Source organism: Typopeltis vanoorti, chromosome 26 (assembly GCF_054136105.1).
Source record: "Typopeltis vanoorti isolate ZY-2024b chromosome 26, IOZ_Tvanoo_1.0, whole genome shotgun sequence".
NCBI classification, from domain to species: Eukaryota; Metazoa; Arthropoda; class Arachnida; order Uropygi; family Thelyphonidae; genus Typopeltis; species Typopeltis vanoorti.
In genome coordinates this window covers 13,964,004-13,981,816 of record NC_143574.1, presented here as the reverse complement: position 1 = coordinate 13,981,816, position 17,813 = coordinate 13,964,004, and the positions used below count along the sequence as shown (strand labels likewise).

Here is a 17,813-nt window from a genome sequence, read left to right as displayed (position 1 = left end):
GCACCCATAGTTCCAACGCCCATTGGTGTCCGATGGGATTTTCACCATTGTTTGCAATTGCTAGATGACTAAAATCCTGCAAACTCTTTCCCCAAAATGCATTCACATCGTCTACCCCCTCTCGTCTTGGTGTCTTCTTTTGTTTATAGAGTTTATTGTAGCGAACATTGAGGTTTTAATCTTTCTGCTGTTATCCATCCTGCAAATATGTACAAAAAGAAAAGGGTTTCCTTTGAATTGTTTTTGAATTTTGAAGAAATTTGGAAACGTAAGCTACAGCACCGCTTTCCTAATCTTCGGCATGAGTTTCCTTGGTATTGCATTGCTTAATAAATACACTATGTGCCAAAAGTGTCCGGACAGTAACTGTTTGTAATTCCTGTCACTACAGCATTGCTGTCGATATGAGGTCGAGCCTCCTTTCGCTGCTGTCACAGCCATTATCATTCGGGATAGGCACTCACTAAGTTGGTAAACTGCTGCTGGAATTCGTTTCCATTCTACCTGTAGTATGGCAAACAGCTGACGAGTGTTAGTTGGTTGAATAGGTCTGGCACACAACCTTCACTCCAGCTCATCCCAAAGATGTTCAATAAGATTGAATTTGGAGCTTTGAGCTGGCCGGTTTAGTTCTTCCACCTCCATGTCTTCAAACCACAGAACTAGGGACATTGCTATGTGAACAGTTGAGTTATCGTGCTGATACAGGAAAAGGTCTGTTCCAAGCTGTTATCACAGTATGAGAACGGAATTGTCCAAACTGTCATGGCAGGCATCAGCGTTTAAAGATCAAAACACAGAAACCGATAGGCCCAGTCTAAACCAGGAAAAACAGCCCTAGACCATTATACTATCGTCTCCAAATTTCACGGTCAATACAAGACATTCCTGTAAAAATCGTTCATCAGGCATCCACCAGGTCCACACACGTTCATCGGATTGCCAGTTCGTGTGTCGCGATTCATCGCTCCACAGGACAATCTTCCATTGATTTACAGCCCAATGACGGTATTGTTTACATCATTCCAGACAATTCCAGGCATTGACATGTGTAATTAAGGACTTGTGATCAGTAGCACGACCATGCTGTTGATTAACACCTGCTGGTGAATAGTTTTGCCAATGGTCCGTTGCAGAGCTCATGTGGAAGTCATTTGCGATGGTCGCTAAGGTTGACTGACTATTTGCTGTGACAACACGGTTGAGAGTTCGCCGGTCCGGATTTGTCAATTTCTTGGGTCTACCACTTTGGGGGGAAAGGTTTGGTGGTTCCATCACGTTTCCACGTCTTGATAACTTCGCTGATAGTGACCACGACAAGTGCAATATGGCAGAAATCTCACGGACCGAATGTGGGCTCCGACTATCATACCAGTTTCAAACGGACTTGACTCTTTTTTGTCCATTCATCCTGACGGCAAGAATGTCTACACCGCTAATGCCCACATGCCTATGCTTATATAGCGTTGCAGACGTGCATCTGCGTCACACGGGCGAGGCAACGTAGGGCTATGGGGATGTACGGACACTTTTGGCAACTTAGTGTACCATTCCAACGTCTGCCACCTTTTATTAGTGGTTTGATCATGAGATTCATTGATCTGGAACATTTAATCAAAATTCAGAAGCATTTCGTTTTGGGTTATACCCATAGGCTAGGAATAGAAACCATTAGGTATGAACTAGACTGGTAGACAAAATCATAGTTCAAAAGGAAGAGCCTTTAAAAATCTATATAATGTAATATTAAGGCTCATGCTGTAGAGCGAGCGAGTCCGCAATGTTAATTAATTTTTGAATCCCCTATAGAATACTGGGAACATTTCCAAAAGATTTTTACCAGAAGATCAGCAAAGGTTGGTCGATTGGTAGAGCCTCTGCTACTAATGGCTCACGCAAAAAGTTAAGCAAGTTTGAGCGCGGTTAGTAGTTGGAAGAGGATCAATCGTTCGATGCTGTTGGCACACTCTCCTTCGATGAGTCTTTGGACTCCCTGGAGGTGTCACATAATAATAATAATAATAAGCCAGCTGTTCTTATACGAGGATTGTTCTCTGATAGGGTTTTAATTTCTGGATCACAGTTTTCCTCCAGAGTTAACTGACTGTAGAACAACCTTACTTAACAGACATAATACATTGACATCTTTGTCTTATTTGTCTCTTCGTAATCAGAAACATAACAATTTTTCTCGACATTCACTGAATAAGAAAGTAAACTATAAAAACAAATAAAAACAACAGTAATGGTTTTAATTTTAAATATATGTAGATACGCTTTTTAAAATGTTCTTTAACTCATTCAGTTTACATTTGAAGCTTTAAATTAAGATAGATATGAGAAACACTGCATTTGTCCATGACAAAAAAAAAAAAAATAATTAAATGGTCACTGTTCCTGAGCTCAATTTATTTCAAGGTACAAATTTAACTGAATTCTTTTACTGTTATCAGTTTGAGACGTTACTTGTGCTGTGCAGAAGACCAAAACAGTATGATTATCGGTACTCAAATTGCATAGCGATAATTTGGACATTGAGAAGGCCATCCCATGCTTAAAGATAGGAAATGGCTAATCAATAGTCTAGACTCTAGAGCGTTCACACTGTTCTGTTTATTGCGTGTGATAAAATGAATCTATGAGAATGGTATTTTCAGCGCTGACAGACGTCAAAAGTGATCGCTTGCAAATATTCAGAATACGTTATATATATATAACTAAATACATAAAAATATCTATTAATTGATTTTAAAAATATATAATATTATTTATTTATACTTTTTTTCTTCCAGGTGCTAGAAAATGGTGATCTTATCATCCGAGACATTGAATGGTCGGATATGGGAGGATATAACTGCGTTACAGAGAATTCCCATGGGTCTGACAGGACGCTAACTTTCCTTTATCCTACTAGCGTAAGTAATTTAAGTATACTCCAGATGCTTTTGTTGCTGTTGTTTGCTTTCTCTTCATTTGCATATATTTTAAATACTAGAAATGTGGTTAGCGTGATTTGGAAGTGCGTAATCTTCTTTATTGCCTCCAATAATGAAATGATGAAATACGTATCACTATTTCAAATGCATTGCACTTTTTTCCTGTTGCGAAGGAACACAACAGCAGCAGATAACAAGAGTGTAAGTTGCATATTTATAATCATGGTATGTATAAAGAACTAAAAACACCATTTGTAATTTATAGCCATATATTTACCTTTTTAACAATTTTTTTCTTTTTGTAAATAAAATATATCTTAACTACAAATCCCTGAAACATTTGCATTACCTCCAGTTCACTGCACTGACTGAATAATACAATCCTAATACCAAATTTACGGATCTTACGTAGCAGAAGACAACTGTTAGAAACAAAAATGTTATTGTAAATACTACTAGATGGCGCTATGTCATCTAGTGGTGCCATCTATTGCCACAAAGCTTTTAACGAAATGCTTTTATTGATATATTTTAATGATAAAAATTCTATTCATCATAGTTGCTGTAAGTGGTCTAGGAGGCTTGGTACCTTTGGACGCCTTGTTTAAGACATTAGCTTCATGTTACCTGTGATTCATTTCTTGGGCTTATTTTAGAAGCCCAAGAAATTAGAATTTAAAAACACCTACATAGGTGTTTTTAAATTCTATAGGTTACTCAAACCGAATTACTCAAACAGTTACGCAAACCGAATGGTAAAACATTACAAAACTTACAATAGCAACATTTACATCTATTGAATGGTTTAGGTCGGCTCACAACAGGGCAATTAGCGCGAACTTTATTTATTATTATAACGCGACACCTCCAAGCAGTCAGTGGGAGGACATTTTACTCTACTCCACATACATACATGCACTCGCCTACTATTTAATTTAACAATTACAGCACGACACTACTATCATCAGCGCCATCTACCGCCCACCACCACCAACAACAGTATTTTTTTGTTTTTATTTATTTTAGCTAGTCTTACTACGATTTCGTGCCTTTCTCAGTAGCTAATATGTTTAATACTAATAAAAGAAATGTTAAATGATTTATTATGATATAATAATTACTTTTTTTTAATATATTTTTCTAGGAAAAGAGTCGGAACTCGTCACCTTAATACTGTTCTACTGGTTCTCATAACAGCCCTCGAAATGCTTATGGACAGTCAAAGAGAGCAACGATTTAAGACAATAAGCATAACACACCATTTGTTAAGAATATCACTCACTGCTGGGTTTCGGTGCTTCTATATTTCATTCCATGCGTACGTGTGTGCGTGTGTATATGTGTATTTGCGGGCGCTGGCTTACGTATCTTCAACTCGACACCAAGGGAAGTTTATGGGAGTCTCCATTGATATTTCTTTCTTTTCGCCATGCTAAAATTTAAGAAATTATCACGTACACGACAACACATTTTAATTTATTCATAACACAGTCTAACTGACTCCTTTAGAAGTTTGTTATTATTTATTTATTTATTAGTATTTTGGAGAAATATTGTAAATATTTTTCCCTTGGTGTCTGCTCGTCTTTAAGTGTAGACAGTTGGTTTTTCAAGACGGAAAAAAAATAAAATCTTCGAAACATAAACTTGATTATTAGATCTGATTTCTTTTAGTTATGCAAGTCATAATTATGTGTACTGTATTCTTCATACTTCAATTTCAATACATCAACAAAGAATGTAAGATAAAAACAAGAAGGGGATATTAAATATAAGTTTATGGTATTAAACTTATATTTAATATCCTTTTACATTATCCTTTTCATTTCACATATTTTTACTGGATAATTTCATAAGCGCTTTTTCTACGAATAATGTAAAGAATATTTAATGAAGTGATCACGCAAGTTGTCTTCAGACACTAATTTGGTATCGGTTCAAAAAAAAAAACGAATTTTTCGAAAATAGAAGAAACTAGTGGCGCCACCTGTTGTGTCTTTTTTTTGTTTGTTTTCGAAAGCGGCAACCTTCATTACTGTTGTATCAACTGTTTATGACATTTGTTTCATTAGAAACCGAGTTATAGGGCCCAGAGTGACAGTGTGTTTTGACGAACGGTCGGTCGTCACGATATTCATGCCGTACGCAAAAATTCTCGCTAACAATCGCTTCGAGATAAAACTCACCATTGATCGTTTGGCCAAGCGGAACGAATTTTTGTGGATAATGCCTTTGGAATCGTAGAAACAAATCAGCAGTGTCTTTACTGTACTTCTCCAAGCGACTTTATTTCGGATACCCCTCTTCTGGTAGTCTCCACTCAGCACTCTGTTTCGGGCTCATAATCATACTCACGTTTCGTCACCAGTAACGATTGTTTCAAGGAAGTTTGAGTCCTTACTAGCGGTTTTAATGAGGTCATTGCAGTGTTCAATTTGATACATTTTTTGGCGTCGGTCAACTTGTGGGTAACAAATCGCGAATTCAATTTACGAAGGCCCAAACTCTCGGTCAAAATGTTGTGCACAGTTCATTTTGGAATCCCCAATTCATCTTCAATCAATCTCACGGACGATTTCGAGTTTTCTTTGATGAAATCACGCACTTTTTGGACGTTAACTTCGCTCAGTCCAGTTTTTGGACGGCCTGGCTTTTCGTCGTCCTCAAGCGTCTCACGACCACTTTGAAATTGGCTAGACCACTCGTAAATTTGAGTACGGGATAAGCATTCATCACCGTATGCTTTCTGAAGCATTTGATGCGTTTCGGTAAAACTGTTACCAAGTTTAACACGAACGTTAATCGCAGCTCTGTTTGAAACTCATTTTCCGACCGTTGGTCAAAACACACTGTCACTCTTGGCACTATAACTCGGCTTCTAATGAAACAAATGTCATAAACAGTTGATGCAACACTAATGAAGGTAGCCGCTTTCGACAATAAAAAGATGCAACAGGTGGCGCCACTAATTTCTTCTATTTTAGAAAAGTTCGGTTTCTTTTTGGACAGCCGGTGTAATTTTACACTTTGATTTTTATGTTCAAGTTATGATATATCCCTTTTCATTTTTGTAGGAGAATAAAGATTTCTTTTGTATTATTATCGAAGACATCAAATACAGAATATAATCTGACACGGTATCAAGGAACGAAGTGATTTTTTACATAAATCCCAATCATGGAAGATTATAAAGCCGTACTGCATCAATACTGTCACGGCTTTTCTGGAAAGTCATTGTTATTACAGATGTTGTTACCGATCCTGCATTTGTATTCAATAAAAACATTCGCCAAGAAAAAGTTGACAGTTTTGAAGTCGTTATTGGTTAGTTGCTTAAGGCATCATAAGAATGTCAACAGAATTAGACCAAAATGAAGCTGAAGCGAAGGAGTGGCAGTGCAGACACCATTACAGGCAGCTCTGTAACAAACTGGAACAAAATCATGGATACAAAGTTACCGATGTATAGAGAAAACACGAAGTTGAATGCAGTTTAGAACACGCTACTTGGGTGACATTATCGGTTCAGTTACTGAGAACTGAAATTCCTTTTTCTAAAGTCTAGCAGAGCGAAAACATCAACGACACCCACTAAAAAAAAACAACATCGCCAGAGTAGCCCCTCATGAACTGCTACCAGCCTCCTGCTTTCTCATTGCATGACTCGCATTTTTACTGAAATTAAAGATGTATATACTGTACTGAAATAATTATTTGTGCATCCCTGTAGTTCAGAGAAACTTAACTTGCTTAACCTCAACAGAGAGTTGATCTTCTTTTTGACTTCACACACTTTTCAGTCTTCTTTCCGCATATTCTCCACCATTCAGTGATAATATGAGTCACGTATTTTAGACCATTCTTCGTTTAACGTGATCCCCAATGTTACACTGGTCTGGTCCTCACTGATCGTTTCCGTTTGTCCCAAAGGTATTCTTAGAGATCGACATATTTCGTATGCACGCTGGCAAATTCTGGGTTGCATTCACGCTGGGTTGTATATTGGCCGAAGAATTTTAATAATTGATACTAAGAAAAAAACACCAATAAGTTTCGCCAACTTAGTTGTCTGGCTTCGTCAGGGTGTATAAAAGAGATACAAAACAACTTAAACTGTTCATGAAGGAATGAATCGAATCCATTTCTTTTTTAATTAAAGTATCCAGGAATGGCAATTGTTTGTCCTTCTCAAGTTCCAAGGTGAACTTTATTTTGTGATGGAATGAGTTAATCTTTGTTAGAAAATCAAAAAGATCTTTTTCTGTGTTTTTCCATACGATAATGTGGAGTCATTGAGCTCAGTATAATATTCATTTCTATCAGAAGGCATTATCCCCTAGGCCTACTTATTACAACACTCTCGTAAATACTAAAACATAAAATAATCATTCAGTGTTTAATATCTGCAGATATAGAACAGCTGGTTAACTTTTAAAAAATACATGGTAAGTGATTGTGGTGACACATGGCATAAAATTCAACACAGTAACAAAATCCTTAGTTGTTTGCCGTCTAGCTGTTATTAGTTTTCCACAATTTTCTGGGCGAGCAAATAACTAACTTATAAAAAGCAAAATATCATTTGATACTATTACCGTATAAATCTAGCTCACGCAGCAGTTATTTACTATAGGCCTTGCGATCTCTAGTGTGTGAAAGTGACATTAAAAATGATAAATAAATAAATAAATAAATAAATGTTTTTGTACAGTAGCTCAAAGATAAAAAACGAGAAATAATGCTGTACGTTTTAGATAAATCATTTAGAGAAATTAAAAATTGATTCAGGAGAAAATTGAAAGCTTTTAGATGTAAAATTATCGGGTTCATAGACATAAAATATCTTCCCTCCAACATCAGACTCTGTGACAAGTCGGTTGGGATTTGCGTAGAAGTCGCATCATGTAAAAAGACCGATCCCAAATAGATGGGATAAGGCACAAGAGAAAGAATAAGAATATATTGCTGTTTATGTCATGGGGATGTTGCACCTTTCTTACAGTTATAAAGTTATGAGCACTCCAAAACTATTTCTCTTACATGTCACATGTTTAGCGATAGTCATTTTTACAGCCAGTTAGATTGGTGATGATTTTGATGTACAATACCTCATGCTTGATATTCATTCTGATTTCTTATAACCAACAGCGATTATAAATTGATTAAAATGATTGAACCAAATATATAGTACAAAGACAGGGCCATTTAATTCATTATTTTAAATAAAATAGTGCTCATTGTTAAAAATCAAGATCGAGAAGCTTAACTTGTTTCTGTTTATTTTATATATTTTATATATACAATAAGTTTAATTTAATTAAATGAAAATAAAAAAGTTAACAAATCCTCTTTACTAGGCCGCCAGAAGATAGACTTGAACTTGTCTAGTCGCCAAATAGAGGAACTTTTTCTAAGCCTCTCTTCAACAGGTTCCCAAGTTGGTCGATCTTTGGCGAGGACAAGCGGATTTTTTTCTCCCGTAAACTCGGGTTTTTCGTCCCATAAACTCAAGAAAATTGATTTTATAGCCCACACTATTTCAGAACAACTATATATCCTATTAATTATAGACCACTTGCTTGCCAATCTCTTCATCGGTTGCCGCTTATGATTAGTGATAGTCTTGGGCATGTTATCTCTGATTGGCTACCGGCGGAGATTGAACTACTAAATATAATATTAACTATTATTATGACATTATATATTCGATTTTTTTTTGCCTAAAAGTTTTTAAAGAAAATTATGTGGCAATCTCATTCCCACAGAAATATCGATATGTTACTCTTAATGTTTTAATTACAGACTGCATAAGCAAAACCAACAGTTCACACTGGTAGGGGAAACGTGGATGCTGGTGAGCAACAAATGTTTGGCACCTAATTCTCTTCATGGAAGTAGTGGCTTTGAAAACATTATCTTTAAAATATTTTATATATACTATTTATTATTATTTATATATTTATATATTAAGAAAACAAAGTAACAGTATGGAAAACGTTATAGTAACTAACCGAGCATGAAATTATGCAATTAACTAAAAAAAAACAGTGTTTAGGTATATGAATGTTTTAACTATTAGTCTGCCAAAATGTTAGTTTGTATGGCATTCAAACAAACAAGAGAATAAATTCGTTTCCACCAAACTACTACTATCTCCATTTATTAGTTGATATTGTGGTTAGAAGTCTCTGTCCGTTTTGAAGATGTCTTTGGATGAAAAGACCTGGGTTCAGATCTCCTCTAGACGCAAAGAACCATTATCAGAACCAGCTGAAGCCTTTCTTTTTTTAAGAAACTCGGATTTTTCATCCACAAAACAGGCAAACTGGCCAGAAGAACAAACGCAATATAAAGACATAATTTTCCACGGGAATAAGAATTAACAACCTTTATACAATAAGGTTTAGTTCACCTGCATGATACAATGGGGAGAATCTAGGGATAAGCGTAGAATAGCAAGAAAAGGATTGTCAGGTTCAGCGATTTCTTTATAAATTTATCTTAGAAATCTTTATCGATTTTTTTAATTAAATATGATAACGAGCTGATATGATAGCTCAGTCGGTATAGACGAAGCCCATTGGTCGGATAGACTCGGGTTCGATTTCCGTCCATGACTTGAGGAACTTTTATCAGTACTTGTTCGTGTTATTATAAGCTTAAAGTGAAGGAATGACAGATGTCGGTTTAGCAGGACAGCGCCCTAAGGGAGTAAGTACCTGCAGAGAAGCATAAGGCAGTAGAGACCCTACGCCCTCTGTCCAAAAAGAGACAGAACTTTTCGAAAATAGAAGATACTAGTGGCGCCACCTGTTGTAACTTTTTGTTGTCGAAAGCGGCAACCTTCATTAGTGTTGTGTCAACTGTTTATGGCATTTGTTTCATTACAAGGCGAGTTATAGTGCCAAGAGTGACAGTGTGTTTTGACGAACGGTCGGAAAATGAGTTTCAAACAGACTGCGATTCACTTTTGTGTTAAACTTAGTAAACGTTTTACCGAAACGCACCAAATGCTTAAAAAAGCATACGGCGATGAATGCTTATCCCGTACTCAAGTTTACGAGTGGTTTAAGCGATTTCAAAGTGGTCGTGACACGCTTGAGGACGACAAAAAGCCGGGCCGTCCAAAAACTGGACTGAGCAAAGTTGACATCCAAAAAGTGCGTGATGTCATCAAAGAAAACCCGAAATTGTCCGTGAGATTGACTGAAGATGAATTGGGGATTCCAAACATGATGTTCTGAGTATGAGTCGGAAACAAAGCGCCAGAGTGCTGAGTGGAGACCACCAGAAGAGGGGCATCCGAAGAAAAAAAAGTCGCTTGGAGAAGTCAAAAGTAAAGACAATTCTGATTTGTTTCTACGATTCCAAGGGCATTATCCATAGAGAATTCGTTCCGCCTGGCCAAAGGTCAATGGTCAGTTTTTCTCGAAGTTTTGAAGCGATTGATAGCGAGAATTCGTCGCATACGGTATGAATATCGTGACAACCGACCGTTCGTCACAACACACTCTCACTCTTGGCACTATAACTCGGTGAAACAAATGTCATAAACAGTTGACACACAACACTAATGAAGGTTGCCGCTTTCGACAACAAAAAGATACTACAGGTGGCGCCACTAGTTTCTTCTATTTTTCGAAAAGTTCTGTTGTTTTTTTGTTTTTTTTTTGACAAAGGTTGTAACTCTTGTGAATGAATAATGTATAAAGTAGAATAAGGCACGTGGAGCTCGGAGAAAAACATATTGAAAGAAACACTATTTTCTCTTTCTTTTATTTTTTATTTCAATTCTTGCGTATTGTAAGTACACCAGACTTGATTATGATGCTTACGTATTCTCCAATTCCTTCCCATCTCCAGATACACACAATCTGGTGTGTATGGCAAGCATCTAAGGGAATAAACCGATTATTAACCTTAATTCCTTAGGATGTGACGGACACAAAGATAAAAATGAAAATTACACAACATTTTCAAAGTCATTCTTTATATATGTTAAACTTTATAGACCAGTGAGAGTAAGACGCTAAGTATCCGGTGAATTTTACTGGTTGTTGTATGGGAGTATGAAGAATTTGTTAGAAACGTTGAGTTGTTAGAAACGGCCTTGGGCACAGCTTGTTTTAAGTGTCGCTCTGGATTAAAAGCATAGAATTACATGACTGTTAATTGTGTTAATCACTGATCTCGCAAATCTTCAAATACATAATATTTGAATGCTTTATTGATTACACAAAAGCTATGCAATACAAAAAAATAATAATACAGTAATAAATAAAAGCTGTGAGCTATTTTAAACCTTTGATCGGCAAGCGCTTGATAGGTAGAAACACTCCTTTCGCAGTAGCACAAATGAATGAGGGAAAACAGGCATTCTACAATCGATACTTTAATCATTAGCAACATGTTTAATTTTCGTAGGCGTTTTGCTAGCCAAAAAACACGGTGAAGTTTGAAAATATTGTTCAAGTGCCTATGCAATTCATTTTCTTTATGTACAAAGCATGCTTTTAACCCTGTAAATAAATAAAACATCAATCGACTTCCTTCTTATGGAACACCACTTTTGGTGTCTATTATAAAGCGGAAATAAAGGAGAAGGATAACTCCGTCTATCTCCCGAAGCTATATACCACAATGCATAAAACATGGTTGTCGTGCTCTTGTTGGTTCACCGATGGCCTGTGCAAACAGCTAATACATAATTTCCAAAGAAAGTTTGCTTTTGTTTAGATGCGATATGTGAATATAGCTGAAGGACAATGCCCAAGACGACAGTGAGTACATTACGAACGGTCTACAAATGCATCAAAGTAAATATGCGTGTTATTTATTTTTTTAAGAAATGCTGTCATTTTTGAAAGTATCGATAGAGTGACGTTCTGAAAATGTCTTTGGTAACCACGAAATTCAAACATGAATTTTAGAAAGAGTACCGAAAAACAGGGTGTGTGTGGGGGGGTTGCTAAAAGCGTGTGAGGCAATTTAATAACAACTTTTATTTTCTTTTATTTACAACAAATGATACGATTGAAAGAGTAAATAAAAAGATCCAATTTTACCTTGTTTACTTGTTAGAACAAATGACTCTATCACGGCCAAATTGACACCCACACAATTGTCACACAAAAAGCGTATTTATTTATTTTGGCTGTCAATTCTAATTGTCGATTCGCTTTTACCACTAAAATGATCAAAACAGAACTAAGACATGGCATTTTACGATCTGTACGTTTGCCGCCATCTAGCGTGAAACTGGATAAACTGATCGAACATTATAGTGTTGGTTGCAACGTTGTAGACCCATAAAAAAAAAAAAAAAAAAAAAAAAAAAACATTACTAGACAAAAAATACGCTTTAAGTGCAGTACATGGTGAATTAAAGTATTCATATTTGAATTTAAAATTACCCTGCAGAAATTTCCAGTAAAACATGAGTCACAAAAGTATGTTAAAAGCATGTCATGATTTACATTACTAAACATTCGTCTGTTGCTTTATCTAAACCACAAAATAAGCTGAAATTCCTTCCAGTGCTTCTTTAGATCATCATCTTACACAGTTTATTTTAGAACAAACCTTCGCATGCATATTTCAGAAATTATATTTAAAATGCAATTAGCTTTAGTTATGGCCATTATTCAATGTTTGCTTCGATATTAATGAGAATCAATTTTGTTCTCAACTTACATGAATTTGATGCAATGAATATTTATTCTATTATCATTAGGTTATATATATATATATTCTGATTTCCATTATTCGGCTGTAGGAGCATAATTAAACAACGTGCGTCATCATTATTATTCTAAAGTGTTTTTCCATTATCATTCGGGTTTTTTTTTAGAAATCTTACTTAGCAAAATTCTGTTAAATTGTGATATCTCTGAATAGTGGCGAACTCAGGATTTAATCCGGGGGGGGCACACTACGTATCGCATACGACCTATGACTGAGCAACTGCAATAATCGCTGATTCATAAGTACTATAGAAATAGAAGACACGACACAACATTAAAAAAAAACAAAAAAAAAAAAACTTTAATTTGGAAACGGTTTTTGAAACTAGTGTTTTTTTTTCTTTTTTTTTGGGGGGGGGGGGGCCCTCTTGGTGTGCCAGCTGTCTCTGAAACGTTATTCAGATTTTGTAAGATAAGTACGGATAGATAGCATACAGTTAGCAAAGTACGTCTGATTTTTTTTCACATACGTCACGTATGACGTATGTTTTTTCCTGATTTTGAAATAAAAAGAACGTTCTGTTTATTACATATTTTCAGTAATATCTTACTTGATTTATATCGCAAAGAATTGAAGGAATTTAGACATTCTTGGTCTCCGTTAGTAGTTATTAGGTTGCTGGGTAACTGGCCTGTCTGATCTTACTCTCTTTGTGGATCAAAAAACAATCACCGACACTTAATAAAAATGACGAGATCAAGAACCCCGGTAACTGAAGAACAAGAATAAAATATTAACCTTCCTTTACAGATCAATTACGTGATACTGTCCGATCTCTTTCATTGAATCAATTACCCGCCCACAACAAGCCACATTACGCTTTGTGAAGCAGCAACAGATAACAAAAAAAGACTGAAACACGAGAGCAGACGAAATAAAATTGTTAGCGACGCAAATAGCTTTCTTTTATTAACTTCACTAGCAGTGCCACCTACTCCATAAAATATACTGATTTAATTAAGCACACTGTTATTTAATTATACTTTTGTTTAAATAATGGTAGCGCTTGGGAAGGTATCTAACGAAGTTACATACAAATAGTGGCCTTTCGATACTGGCAGAGTCAATTAAAAATAATTATGCCGATATTCGCTGCTTACCCAGAAGTAATGTCACATGGGAATTAAAACTAAGCTAGTTTCTTAACTTTGACTGAATAATATTTGAAAACTACATGCAAATCTTGATTGCCAGATAATTTTTTTTTCGGAGTTCACAGATTTATTAACAGATGCAGAATTCGACTGCTTTAAAATCATCTTTCATTTATTTACTAAAATCAAGACTCTATAGTCAAGAACTTCAATTTAATGACTTACTGCTGTTGCCGTTATCTTTATAGCCATTTAATATAGCTATAAAGATAAAGATAAACATATTATGAAAACTTATGAATATTGATCAACATAATGACTTTAGATGATCATAGTGAATGAACAATTTATTAATGACGCTTACCCAGCGATTTTTTTTTTAATTTTTATATTTTGTCGCTGTATTGTCTCACATAAGTGCAGATCTACTCTATAATTAATTTTTCAATAACTAAGAAACCTAAACGAATTTTTAAACAAAAGGTGTGTCTTACCATGTACTGACCCCTGTCGGACGACGGCACAATCTTCCAAATAGATAATTTGAACTGATTTAATTTTTTTTAATTCAAACAGTTCGAACCACGTTCGGAACTTTCTGCTAAATTACTAAATTATTATTATTATTATTATTATTATTATTTTAAAAAATCAAATATAGAACCGAATCTCACTAAACTAACCTTTTCCCCAACAAAAAACAGCTTCATTTGTCTTGTAAAACTTTTTTTATTATTAAAAATTTAAATTTTAGTTTTGGATGCATATTACTCTAAATGATTTTTTTTTTTTTTACTTGCCTATTTACGTACCTAACTTCTTACATAGGGAATGTTCAAAATTTCAACGTCTTTATACACAGATGAAGTTGTTTTTTATTTTTATTTCTTTAGTTACTTAATTCGGGGTGAGTTACTTTTTACTTATTAGCCTCAGTTCTAGTCAATGACTAGGATAAAATTCCCAGGATTCTTTTTAACGAATTTCAACCACAAATCATTTCTGTGCAGTAACTCCGTTGCATGAATATACACCCTCGGTTCAAAAAGAAACAGAACGTTTTGAAAATAGAAGTAACTAGTGGTGCCACCTATTGTATCTTTTTATTGTCGAAAGCGGCAATCTTCATTAGTGTTGTGTCAACTGTTTATGACATTTGTTTCATTAGAAGCCGAGTTACAGTGCCAAGAGTGACAGTATGTTTTGACGAACGGTCGGAAAATGAGTTTCAAACAGAGCTGCGATTGACCTTTGTGTTAAACTTGGTAAAAGTTTTATCGAATGCTTCAAAAAGCATACGGTGATGAATGCTTATCCCGTACTCAAGTTTACGAGTGGTTTAAGCGATTTCAAAGTGGTCGCGAGACGCTTGAGGACGACGAAAAGCCGGGCCGTCCAAAAACTGGACTGAGCAAAGTTAACATCCAAAAAGTGCGCGATTTCATCAGAGAAAACCCGAAATCGTCCGTGAGATTGATTGACGATGAATTGGGGATTCCAAAATCAACTGGGCCCACCATCTTAAATGAGAGGGCCTTCGTAAATTGAATTCGCGATTTGTTCTCCACAAGTTTCCCGACGACCAAAAAAAAAAAGAATATCGAATTGAACACTACAAGGACCTCATTAAAACTGCTCGCAAGGACTCAAACTTCATTGAAACGATCGTTACTGGTGACAAAACGTGGTGTTTTGAGTACGAGCCCGAAACAAAGCGCCAGAGTGCTGAGTGGAGACCACCAGAAGAGGGGCATCCGAAAAAAAGTCGCTTGGAGAAGTCAAAAGTAAAGACAATGCTGATTGTTTCCACGATTCCAAGAACATTATCTACAAAGAATTCGTTCAGCCTTTCCAAACGGTCAATGATGAGTTTTATCTCGAAGTTTTAAAGCGATTGATAGCGAGAATTCGTCACCTACGGCATGAATATCGTGACGACTGACCATTCGTCAAAACACACTGTCACTCTTGGCACTATGACTCGGCTTCTAATGAAACAAATGTCATAAACAGTTGACACAACACTAATGAAGGTTGCCGCTTTCGACAACAAAAATATATAACAGGTAGCGCCACTAGTTTCTTATATTTTCGAAAAATTCAGTTTCATTTTGGACATGGGTGCATGTATGCAGTTATATGTACATATTGAGAAAAAAATTTAAAACAAACGCTTCAAAAATATTTCTGTCAATCTTAAATGTGAGAACATCCATCTATGACAGATGACAACAGCGGTTATTGAAGAAGGCACTAGAAGTAGTGGAAACCTATTTCATCATATTGGAGAAGCAAAGAGATAATATGGAGCGGGATTCTTGATCAAACAGAGATGGAAACCAAACATAATACAGTCTGACTACTCTGAAAGCCTAGTCATTTTGAAAATTAAAACATTTAAAATAAAATAAAAATAAAATTAAAACTTTCTATAAAACTTCATCAACAAACATACTGAAACTGATAACTTCTGCAAATTAACAGATGATGCCATAAACGAAGGCAATTAGTCGATGATTAAAGGAGATTTCAACATCAGTTGGGGAAGTTACCAATTAAAGAAGCATCTATTGGACAATATGGTATTAGATTTCAAAATGAGAGAGACGAAGATTTGGTTCATTTCGACATTTTCCAAACAACAATTTACAGGATGGAAAAATAATTTTAATTATAATAGAGATTATAGACTGGTTAAGCGCACGTTCCAACATATCACGACAAAAAGCAAACAAAAAATACTTAAGAAAAAGATACCATTCCAGAGTATTTCAGAATACCATTAATGAACATAAACTTTATTTCGACAAGGAAGTAAAAACATATTTCTGTTAAGTTTCAAATAATTAATGTATCATGTCCTCATGAAAGTAGTTAAAGAATCATTAATAAATTCAAGGATGGATGGGAGAAGAATTCTGTCACGAAAATGCCATAAATACAAAGAAAATTGTTGTTTGAACTAGAATGGCTCACCAACAAATGAATTCTAATATAAAAACTCGATTCGGAAAGATGGAGATTTGAATGAGGAACCCTAAACGTACATTAATAAAGGATGCTTTAGAACAAAATAGGAAACTTGTTTAGATTTAATGTAAAGTATTGTATTCCTTGGGAAACACATCAGGCGGAAGACTGTTCCACAATACAGCAGTAGTAAGGATGATGGAGCAATAAAAGAAACTTGTTCTGTGGGGTTCAAGATGCACCGTGAAGGAATGTCGGGCAGCAGCTGCACGTGTTTCAACGGACTTAGTATAAAGTGGGAGGACTATTGATGCAATTTCAGATAAATATGGAAATATGTATAGAATACACATAATGCAGAAATCAAACGTCTGTGCAAAAGTGGGCGGAGTGAGTTGGTAGGAGATGGGTTATTAATTAATCTGATTGCTCTCCTCTGTATCGAGTCAAGCATTTTGGGAGACTCTTTCGGAACCCCACTCCAAATGTGAGAGAAGTATTCAATAGCTGAACGGATTTGTGATTTGTATAAGGTTAACAGCTGTTTAGCGGAGAAGCAACGTCTTGAGCGAAAGAGAAATACTAGTTTTTTAGATGCTGAGGATGCAATGGTTGTGATGTGTTTATGCCTGCAGAAGTTTGATGTCAGGATGATTCCAAGAAGAGAAAACTCATCTTGTCTAGAAATTTGAGTGTTTTTAAAAACAATATTAGGAGAACATGTTTTTTATAAGACAGAACTGGGTTTTATTAGCATTGACATTGATGAAGTTATCTGTATCCCATTGTAAGATGGCTTAGATATCAGAATTGAAGGAGGTGGTGGTTGATGCTCCGCAGGTTGATGTGAGTTGTGTAGAGTAATATTTATCAAATGAAAGGAAGAGTACAATATTCTGTCATCTGCAAAACTGTGTATTTGGTTGGAGGTCAACTGACGTAGGTCATTGATATATTGCAGGAAGAGGGTTGGTGAGAACAGAACCTTGTGGAACCCGGGAATTAGTTGAATGGTGAGAGGATAAGGAACCATTCACCATCCCACGTAGTGTGTGTTCAGACAGAAAGC

General features: G+C 35.7%; 1 protein-coding gene across 3 annotated transcripts in view; it reads left to right on the top strand.

Moving 5' to 3' along the window:
- Nucleotides 1–4,587, top strand: part of ImpL2 (Ecdysone-inducible gene L2) — a 51,661-nt gene extending 47,074 nt beyond the window's left edge. For all 3 annotated transcript variants that reach the window (XM_090414976.1, XM_090414975.1, XM_090414977.1), the window contains exons 7-8: nt 2,793–2,915; nt 4,081–4,587. In XM_090414976.1, the coding sequence (XP_090271102.1) occupies nt 2,793–2,915; nt 4,081–4,107 (150 nt within the window). In that variant the 3' untranslated portion in view covers nt 4,108–4,587. The remainder of the gene's footprint in view (nt 1–2,792; nt 2,916–4,080) is intronic.
- Nucleotides 4,588–17,813: the final 13,226 nt, after the last annotated feature.